The sequence below is a fragment of the Eleutherodactylus coqui genome, chromosome 2 (assembly GCF_035609145.1).
Source record: "Eleutherodactylus coqui strain aEleCoq1 chromosome 2, aEleCoq1.hap1, whole genome shotgun sequence".
Taxonomy (NCBI): Eukaryota; Metazoa; Chordata; class Amphibia; order Anura; family Eleutherodactylidae; genus Eleutherodactylus; species Eleutherodactylus coqui.
In genome coordinates this window covers 236,114,515-236,125,385 of record NC_089838.1, presented here as the reverse complement: position 1 = coordinate 236,125,385, position 10,871 = coordinate 236,114,515, and the positions used below count along the sequence as shown (strand labels likewise).

General features: G+C 41.4%; 1 protein-coding gene across 2 annotated transcripts in view; it reads right to left on the bottom strand.

Moving 5' to 3' along the window:
• Window positions 1–1,113: 1,113 nt before the first annotated feature.
• The window catches only part of USP50 (ubiquitin specific peptidase 50), a 28,519-nt gene continuing 18,761 nt past the window's right edge, over window positions 1,114–10,871 (bottom strand). For both annotated transcript variants that reach the window (XM_066592646.1, XM_066592647.1), the window contains 5 exons: window positions 7,414–7,609; window positions 6,364–6,567; window positions 4,549–4,691; window positions 2,833–2,965; window positions 1,114–1,354 (listed from right to left, as the gene is read on the bottom strand). In XM_066592646.1, the coding sequence (XP_066448743.1) occupies window positions 1,151–1,354; window positions 2,833–2,965; window positions 4,549–4,691; window positions 6,364–6,567; window positions 7,414–7,609 (880 nt within the window). In that variant the 3' untranslated portion in view covers window positions 1,114–1,150. The remainder of the gene's footprint in view (window positions 1,355–2,832; window positions 2,966–4,548; window positions 4,692–6,363; window positions 6,568–7,413; window positions 7,610–10,871) is intronic.

Below are 10,871 nucleotides of genomic sequence, written 5' to 3'. Positions count from 1 at the left end.
AAGCAGGAATCCTGTCTTACACTAGTGATACATACTAAGTGTGCCCCAGGAAAACAGAGAAGCTTGTGCAGCCGCTTTTGTTTGTCCAGACCTGGAGGGTTGCTTTAGGCTGGGGTCACATGGGACAAAAATCTCGCGGAATGACCGCACTGAAAAACCGTGGAATAGGCACAGCTTCAAAGCCTGGATTTCTGCTGCTGCCATCTCTCCTGATACAGACGAGATAAGCCGCTGCGGAAATGGGAAAAAAAAGGGACATGTTGTATCTTTGTTTTCTGCGCCGCATGTCCATTTCTGCGTGGATTGGCTGCAGCCTGAGTACGAGATTTTGCAAAATCCCATCCACTTTGCTGGCTAATTCTGGGATTAGGGACCGCGGGCAGAATGGCCGTGCGGACATTCCGCAGCAATTCTGTCCCGTGTGAACCGAGCCTTAGGCCTCATGTCCACGGGGAAAATCGGGCCCGCTACGGATTCTACATGTAGAATCTGCAGCGGGTCCCTCCTGCCCCGCGGACATGAGCGCTGAAAATAAGAATAAACTCACCTCCCATCCGCTCCGTTTCTTCTCTTCGCGGCGGCGTCATCTTCTCTCGTCGCGGCCGGATCTTCATTCTTCGGCTCGGCGGATGTGCATGATGACGTCGGTGACGTGCCCCGCGCATACGCCGGGCCGAAGCAAAATAATCCGGCCGCGACTGAGAGAAGATGGCGCGGCGCCGAAGAGAAGAACCGGAGCGTGTAAGTAAAATATGATTTTTGTGTCCCGCGGATCCGGACGGCTTCCATAGGCTTCAATAGAAGCCCGCGGGAGACCCGCATACAAAAGGAGCATGGTCCAGATTTTTTCATGCTCCATTTTTTTTTAAGTCACTTTTATTGACGATCCGCGGGTATTTATCTACCCCGCGGGTGGTCAATGCATCCCTATGGGGTGCGGATCCGCGCGCGGGAGAAGAGTTAAAATCCGCTGCGGATTTTAATTCTTATTTTGCCCGTGGACATGAGGCCTTAAGCTTCCAGTTTTTGAATGTATAATTTCAGTCATAGATGTAAAAAGCAGCTAATGAGGCTGCAAATCAACTACTTGAAAGACCAAATAAATCATGCATATGCTGAAAGGCTGGTTTATTGTAGAGGCATACTGCGGTTAGCAGCATGCAGAGCAGGAGGAGGTCTTCTTCGGGCAGCTGAAGGTCTGGTTAGTGTAAAACAAGATGTAAGCTGAAGAGGTTTGCACCGTCAGTTCTGAAATCCGGAAGTGCCTGATATCATCAAAGGCATTCCACTCTTTGGTCCCAGGATGCTTGCAGAATGCAGTGTAGTGGCCATAATCTAGTTCCCCAAAATGATTCTGAAAGAGGAAGAAATAAGGTCATGTAATGTTTTACGGCCGGCCGATATACGCTACCATCTGATGCATTGGATTCCAATACATCAGATCACACAAGCGTATTTCCGTGGCGTAAAAGTGCCCGACTGGGCGCTCTTATGCTGTGCAGGAAGGGTAGTCCTGGAACTACCTTCCTGGCCTCACTACGGCCGCTGCCATAGACGCCTTTGGGAGCCAATGACAGCAGCGGGAGGTAGGAGGGAGTTTAGCGGAGTGACTGCTAAACTCCCTCCCCCTTCTCTTTTCTTCTCCGCCCCTTGCAATGGGGGCAGGCAGAGCTGAGCTCGATCCACATACATTGCTGGCTGCAGACAAGGGGCAGGAGCTTAGCTCTGCCCCCTCCCATTGCAAACAGCTGGAAGGGAGGGGAGGGGAGACAGCTTAGCCTGACAGCAGATACGCTGAGCCCGTGCATCACATGGTAGTGTATATTGGCCTTCCATGAAAATGCCAGCCGTCGCACATAGGCTATAATTGCTTTATTTATTTCTTGTACACATTTTACGTATTTTCCTTTTTTATCATGGCACAGGTTAGCAGGGACACATTTGTTATGTGTTTCCTGCTGTCCCCACATATAATCTACTGATAGCAGAAATCCAATTGTAAAAGCCAATTAGATTACTGTTAGCAGTGATCTGTAGTCAGTTGCATCCTTTCTGCATGCCAGCAAGCCCCAGTATGTTGTGGGAATTCCTCTGATGTCATTACTGACACCACAGGGATTCCCTAGCAACCACCTGAATGAGAAAACAGCACTTAAAGGGGTTGTCCCGCGGCAGCAAGTGGGTCTATACACTTCTGTATGGCCATATTAATGCACTTTGTAATGTACATTGTGCATTAATTATGAGCCATACAGAAGTTATCAAAAGTTTTATACTTACCTGCTCCGTTGCTGGCGTCCTCGTCTCCATGGTGCCGACTAATTTTCGGCCTCCGATGGCCAAATTAGCCGCGCTTGCGCAGTCCGGGTCTTCTCCTGTCTTCAATGGGGCCGCTCATGCAGAATGCCGGCTCCGTGTAGCTCCGCCCCGTCACGTGCCGATTCCAGCCAATCAGGAGGCTGGAATCGGCAATGGACCGCACAGAAGAGCTGCGGTCCACGGAGGAAGAGGATCCCGGCGGCCATCTTCAGCGGTAAGTATAGAAGTCACCGGAGCGCGGGGATTAAGGTAAGCGCTGAGCGGTTTTTTTTTTAGGTCCCTGCATCGGGGTTGTCTCGTGCCGAACGGGGGGGGGGGGGGGGGGGTTGGGGGGGGGCAGTTGAAAAAAAAAAAACCCCTTTCGGCGCGGGACAACCCCTTTAATGTCAGGGGGGTTAATGTCAGATACATGCTACAGGAAATGCTGTGATTGGCGGGATCGTGCAGCACAAGCATACTTACATGAGGCAGTCGAGAAGGGGTTAAACAATAGTGATCTTTTGATATACTTACCACTACAGCATATAACTTATATTTCTGGTGTTTTACATTAACTGATGAGAGAAAGGGAGATACATCCAAATTGTTCAGTGGAAAGTCTACGTTTGTCTTCAGCTTTCTTTTTACATGACCTTTATATTCAAACCTGGAAGGGAGATAGATAACAGTATATGAAGGCGCAAATTACTGTATATACATTTCACCGAACTTTGAAAAAAATGATGGATCTTTTAAAAATACACAATTTTTTTTTTTTTAAGTTTACTTTTTTGGGCAAAAAATTATATTTCATGTGATATGAACCAATCCTAAGACTGGTTTAAATTAATTGTCACCCATTGAATTCCTACATGCAGTTTTTGATGCATTTTTTTTATGTAGGCTTTTTTTTTTTTTTTGCTAAAGCCAGCAGTGGATACTAATTGGAGGAAAAGCATAAAGACCTGGTCGATGTTCAAGCTGCACTAAAAAACTGCATCACATTGCAATGTCGCAAATTTTCAGCTCCCATCCTTGCAAAATAAAGCATTTCATATACACGTAGAACTCAAAACCAATAGATCTTGATGTACGTAAGGGTTTATATTTGTGCCAGTGCTGTGTACACAGAGCCAGTGGATGCACACTCAATGTTACACTGTGTAATAACTCTGAGACACTGTATTTCTTATAGCAGCAAAGATTCTAGCAGTAAATCCCTCTATTATGCTGCATGCATTGGAGCATGACATGCATCTGAGGAAAAAAACTCTGTGATCACTATCACGGTGCAAAACCAGTGTTTTAGTACATTATATTGTAACTGTATTATTTAGGGGTATACCAAAGTTCAGCCATTGTAAATAAAACCCACCACATTATAAAGGTTGTGTTATTATAGAATATATGTAATTTTTGGGGGGATTTCTTAAGCAGTATTTATGTACTGTGCTTCGCTCTGATACTGTAACTATGTTATGAGCTTGGTTCAGGTATTGTATTTACGTTATGAGCTTTGTTCTGGTGCTGTATTCATGTTATGAACTTGGTTCTGGTGTTGCATTATGTACCGAGGTTAATTCTGGTGCTATGTATATAAACACTTTACGGGTGGAAGGACACTGTGGGGCTGGCTACACACGGCCAAACTATGCGCACCCGCAGTGGCCAATGGCTGCACAATTTTGCTAGTAATATGTGTGGTCATGGTTTGGATGGATGTCGTCAGCCAATTATGTGTTTCCACCCATGTAGTGCATCCACAGCAAATCTGCATCAAAATGAAAACCAAATATACATCAAAGTTCACAGGAAAAGGTTCAGATTTTGGTGTGGATTTTTTTCCGCTACAGAAAAGCTGCAGCAAATCCGCTACATGTGAACATACACTAAGGATGGCCCTTTAGTCATAGACCAGTGTTTTGTGCTTGCCATCCATGCTAAAGTTAGCCAGCTAATCCCTGTGCTGTGCTGCATTCGTCTAGTATACTGCAGCTCGCCTCTCTTGCCCCAGGTGACATCCCAACACCGTTTTACCTAATGTTTCTTACTATGATGGGGGAAGAGAGGGGTGCCAAAAAAGTTTTTGCGCAGCGCACCATTTAACCTAAAGCAGGAATTGATGTTAAGCCATTGAAAGAGCAAATAAAGTGTGGCACAGAAAGTTATCCTAATGCATTAAGGGTCATGTGAAGCTTTGCTACATCTATACAGGCTCACAGTTTGAGGACGTTTGGTCTTCCATAATACCTTTTTAGGTGGAGTATTAGAATCTTAGGAAGTTTCCATATTTCGCCTTTGACTGAAGTGTCTTGCTTAGTTTTACAAAGCGAACAGAAGATTTTATCCATCTTGGTCAGCGTTACTTGTTGAAAGAAGCATTCAAGACATTCCTATAATGTGAAAAAAAAGTGTTTGAATAAAAGTGAGAGATTTAAAAATATATATGTATATCTCAAATGATCAGGGAACAAATCTTAAAATCATTGATATCCTGACAATAAACTCTGCAGCCAAGGAGCCATAGTAATAACTGAGAAAGCAGATTATGAAATTAAAATGCACGGAATCAATGGTAAGCATCATCAGCATATTTGGAGAAACTACGGGAGCTTCTAATGCTGTATCATTTACTTCATACTTAAATATGCTATCATCTTTTTTTTACATTTCCAGCAGATAATATGGCATCAATCAATAATACACCAACCCATGAACTACTGACGACTTTAGATATAGTGATCAAAAAAACTGAGTTGGTTCAGCAAGTGGACTCTCATAATTGATTTTTGGACTTCTCACAGTACATACTTTTAACCCATTCCAATCCAATTTGTATCCTGGTTTTCCTAGGGGGCTTACTCTTTTTCTGCTGTTATACAACGGCGCTATATGCTGGCTAAAGCCAGTACTGCATGAGGTGACACGTTGGATAGGCTCCGACAGCAGAGAGGCTGGCAATTTACAGTAAGAGAATCCCAACAGACGTCTTGCAACATCCCAGCTGTACAGCCTTAAATCATGTCTTAAGACGTCAGACAATGGATTGGAAAGACTTAATGCTCAATTTCAGGGACTATGCGCACAAGATGAATTTGTTGAGAGAAATCCATCCAGATTTTCTCTAAGTAATTCCCCATGGCAAATAGGCACTGTTTGGTGCCAATTTGCGGCTGCATTTTCCCCACACCAACCTTAAGAGGCTTGCCTGCTTCCATACTAGATTCTCCTGTACTTCAGTGATGAAGTCTCGACCCATATAGCCACTACACTTGTAGTTTGTCTATACTGAAGGGATCAGTGATTTAGTTTTGTCCCCTTATACTGCCGTATATGACATTAGTGTATGTCACAACCCAATGCACCAAGTGCCTGACAGTGTATCGGGTCCAGCAGGTAATGGGCACACTGTGAGGAGGAGAAGGCGTCTGCAAAATAGAACGGCTTCTCCTGACACAGAGTGCTGCTGGGGCCGGCAGCAGATGCAAGACGTGGATTTATAGAACACCTTAATGGTGGGTTACATTAAATAAAATGCAGTTATTAATAAAGTGGTCCTGTATATTGGGAACAGCTGTGTCTACATCTGTTCTAGAGACAACAAGCACAGCTGGAGCTCCTTCTTCTGTTATACAGTGAGGCCAGGACAGCTTTCTCAGCCCCATCATCACCTAGTTGCACAGCTGAATAGGGGTTTTGTAAGTAAAATGTAGAGAATAGACTGATAAAATGTATTGCAAAAATGCTTAAAATTGTCTATTCTGTACTTTAAAGACAAAAAAGTGTAGCTACTCTTCTAAGCTTTAAGAGTTAAAAAAGATGCAAAAGTAGTGAAGAATAAGTAGAGATTCAATTAAAATTCATTAGAACATGTTTACTGAATGTAATGGTTTTTGAGTTCCCAATCTTCCTATTCTATACATTTTAACAAAAAGCCACAAGAGTTTAATTTTGATGGGGATTGAATAAGAAAAATGTTAGACGTATTCAATATTTGTGACTTCCTAGATATTAGATACAATGTGCTGCACTTATACCACTACAATAGATGCAAGTGCATTCTACCTGTAAAGAGGTTTCATCTGCGGAGGCTATGGGGAGCGACAGTACAGTGAAAGTATCATCCCTGTGATTTGTTTGTCCACATTTCAGACAAGTTGTGGTTTGTTTGAGAACCCCCTGTAATAAGCGGCTAATCGGAGATTCTGATGCATTAACTCTTGCTCCGCTGCTGCTTCCAGCATTGTCTGAAGAGCGTTTCTTATCTTTCTGTAAAGAAATAAGAATGTAGATTAGTTTGAATGGAAAGTTTATTCTACAAAGGCTTCATTGATCGTTATAGTATCGGGAACAGTATGCTGTATTGCAGTAACCATGGGGCCTTATTGAAAAATCTGAAAGGAGTCTATTCAATCATAACCACCATAAGCGGCATGCTAGTTTGAGAAATAATTGGGTTATGATTATTACTTTCTTCTTTTCTTCCAATTCTTGAACACTTCACATTCTGTATTTATTATCCACATCATCCCTGCTACCTCCATTATTCATATTCCTCCCATATTCAAGCAGCAGAAGCACACTAAGGCAGATTTACACATGCGATTATATGCCTAGGCCTTGCTGTAAAAAACAAAATTGGCACATTCTGGTGTATAATGTCACATCCAATTTTACACTTAGGTACAGGGCAAATGCACCAAAAAGAAAAACACACTGGGAGACATTCCTAAAACATTTTTTTTAGATTAGGCTAGATGGATATTTTTCGGCTACATTATAAGGGTTCTTCGACTTCTTGCTGTTTTCTTACAGGCTGAGCACCATTCACTTCAATAGGATCCAGCCTGTAGTACCAATTTGGGTCACTGCACAATGTGTGGAGCTGTCTGCTTCCTGCAGAAAAACAGCTAGAAGTGGGACGAGTCCTTTTTAAACATGCAGAACACAAGACAAAAAACGTAGTAAGTACTTTTTATCTTTTTCTCTGTTGATTTTAAAAGGAACAAATGCATTCAACCCTTTTTTCTTGTTTTTTTTTACACATAGTATTCTGTATCCTCGTAGTTCCCCTTAGAAATGTTTCTTAGAGCATTATTAAGCATTATTACTTACTTTTGTTAGATCTTCATGTAATGCATTGAGGGTGTAAATCAAGAATTCCTGAGCATCCTGCTGAGATCTCTTCCCAAAAGGTGGATGGATATTACGCATAACAGACAAAAAGTCTACTGGTGACAAATTCCGATCTTTGCCAAACCACATATTTGTCATTAGGTTAGAAAATGCTTCCAATAGTTCTTTTTTCTCTCTTTAAAAGAATAATAAACATAATGTAAAGGTATAAAGTCGTCATCAAAAATCTCAATGTCTATTTTGTGGAGAGAGGCATTTATATAATTGGTACTTTATGAGTAGTCTACATGTCTCTTCCGCATTCAGCCTCTCCTTCTTAGGTCAGTTTCATCGTATAATATAGGTGCATGTTTTCACTTGCATTATGGCAATAAAGGGGTTATCCAGGTAATGAATAAGTTTTGAAACCTACTCAGAATGGGGACACAACATGAAAAAGTCTTACCCATCTCACCCAATGCCCAGCCGTTCCTATTTCCATGATGTCCAGTGCCCCACTGCATTGCACTTTCTACTGCTGCGATGACATCACCAACACTAGGTACATGGGACCTCTGCAAACAATTGGTTGCGTCAGTTGATGATTAGCTGCTGTGATCATCATTGCAGCAGTAAGTGGAGAGTAGTGGGGGATCAAGTGAGATAAGACTTTGATTCGCCACAATTCTGATCAGGTGTCAGAACTTTTTTCTTGCCTGGATAACCCATTTAATGATCTGAACTAACAACATCATGAGAATTGATGGTGCTGTTAATTTGGGTCATTAGACCAGTGGAAAGGTTGGAACTAGCAGCTGTAATACAGGCCAAAAACTGTGTGAAAACAGTCTTAAGCATGGTTCGCACCGTGCAGTACTAAACAACACCAGTACCATACTTTACAATTACTGTTAGTTTATAATTGCTAGTGTGTTTTTCTATTTGTTTCACAAAGTTTTGACATGTTATATCGTTGCATAAAGTGGAAAATCCTATTTTCAAGGTCCACCTACACTTGTATATAAGGGTAATGTAGGTACAAAAATAATCCCTAAATTACCTTTATAATTCCATGCAGCTAATGAAGGTTGGTTTTCAACATCTATGTCTACTGCTCCACTCGTAGAGGAGTGGCATGAGATAACACACCCCATATTATAACCTGTCTATTAATATGGGATCTAAGACTAAGGTACGGATGGATACCTCACTGGTATGATTCAGTCACTGAATCAATATTTAGGCTGTTCCCACCAGGCACTCCTTGCCATGAGATCTTTCCTTGGATCTTGTTCAGCCCACTACCGAGAGCACTGTCCGTGAACTAGCATCTGGCTGGTGTTCCAAAGACTTCATACCAAAGAATGTGCCTTGGTAAGGCCTTGTCTGTACAAACTGTATTATACTGTTATATTGCTGACTGTTCATGTTAGTAACATAATGGCGGAGTTTGCAATTTCTTCTGCCATAAACGTGGAGCCACTATTCTGGAGATCAAGCCTTTTTCCTTCATTATAGTCTGGAGATTAAGAAATGCACTGCTGCATTGCAAAAGATCCCATGGTTTGAAAGGTGCCCAATGGCACTATTAGTAGTACCAGCTGAAACTTGCCCAGCTATTGAGATAAGCTGCAGTCCCCTAGAACTCAACCTACCAGGGGCATCAACCTCCACCCAAGGCCCCCTTTCATACTGGTAGTATGGTGTAAACAGTAGCTTGTATCTCAGTTTTTCTCTTTATAATAGGATGTCAGGATATTAGTGCATATACAATTATGCAATATAATGGTATTAGTTCACATTTGACTCAGGCTTTCTAAGTGGCGATGTGATACTGCTAGCTCTATTGGTTATCTAGAGCTGCAATAGCAACATAAATAAATCCATTTATTGGTCAGTTTTATGTAAACCACTGATAACCAACAGACAATTTGTAAAACACACAGTCGATGTAAACATTTCGATCAGTTGTACATGTCAGATTTTTTTCGGCCAGTAGTTAAACATAAGCTGCTATTATTAATGACGGGCCTATTTTAGGCCCTAATGACGAACCAATGTTCCCCTTTTTTTTCATTGTTGCTTTCCTAGAGCTATAACCTTTTTATTTTTCCGTCAATATAGCTGTAAAGGGGCTTGTTCTTTGAGGGACAAGTATTTTTTAATGGTATAATAAAACTTACTGTATATACAAAACATAAGCTGAGTTTTTCAGCATTTTTTTTGTGCTGTAAAAGCCCCCTCGGCTCCATACTCACCTCCCAACCAGCGTCTGTGTGCCCTTGCCGCTGCTTTAGAATTCTCCCCGTTGTCATCTCCCTGCTCGGCTTTCAAATCCCCTGCCGTCAGTGCTGTGGAAGGAAGCACTGTGATTGGATCGAGTGCCGGGCCAATCACAGCCGTCGCTCGATCATTTATAGCCTATCACAGCGCAGATGACGGGGAATGACAAAGCCGAGCAGAGAGGACACAGACACCGGCTAGGAAGTGAGTATGGATTTTTTTTTTTTTTTACCCAGCATATACTCGAGTTTTTACTAATTTTTTGTGGTAAAACTTATTGACTCTGGTTGGCGGTGTGTACAGTATCATATTTTTAAGTTTAATTCATTTTTTCTTGGGGGGGTGGATTGGGAAAAAAAAGAAATCCCAACATTGTCTTTGGATTTCATTTTTATGGCGTTCAGCATGCAGAACAAGTAATGTGATAACATTATTCTCTGGGTCGGCACAATTCCGGCGATTGCAAGTTTATCCAGTTTTTTTTATATTTTGCTATTTAGTACACTAAAAAGTCTTTCTTTTAAGATTTGCCTTTGTGCCGCTGCATTCCAAGAGTTATAATGCTTTTATTTTTCCACCAACGGAGCTCTATAAGGGCTTTTTTTTCTGCAGAATGAGCTCTAGTCTTCATTTATCCAATTTTTGGCAACATTAAATTTCAATTAATTTTTATTTAGTGTTTTCTAGAGGCAAGATTAACAAAATCTGCAGTTCTGGTATGTTTTTTTTCTTATTTCTCCCTTTTTTACAGTGTCCACTGTGCTGTATAAATGATATGTTAAATTTAATTCTGCAAGTCCGAAGGATTACATCAATGCCAAATTTATATAGTTGTTCTTATATTTTGTTGCTTTTTTACACTTAAAAAAGAAGATTCTTTTTTGTATCACTGCATTCAAAGACCCCCTAACATTTCTTGTTCTCCAGTCGATGGTGCTATGTGAAGGTAGTTGTACTTTTTAACTGTACTATTTGGTGATCCGTATAATCTTTTCATCACTTTCTATTCTGTTTTTCATGAGGCAAGATATGCAAATCTCATGCTATTTTCACCACATTTTCTTCTCCATGGCATGCATCATGTAGGTTTAATAATGTGCTAACTTTTTTATGTGAGTCATTACAAACACAGCAATACTAAATTTATGATTTTTTTTTACATACTTATCTTTTTT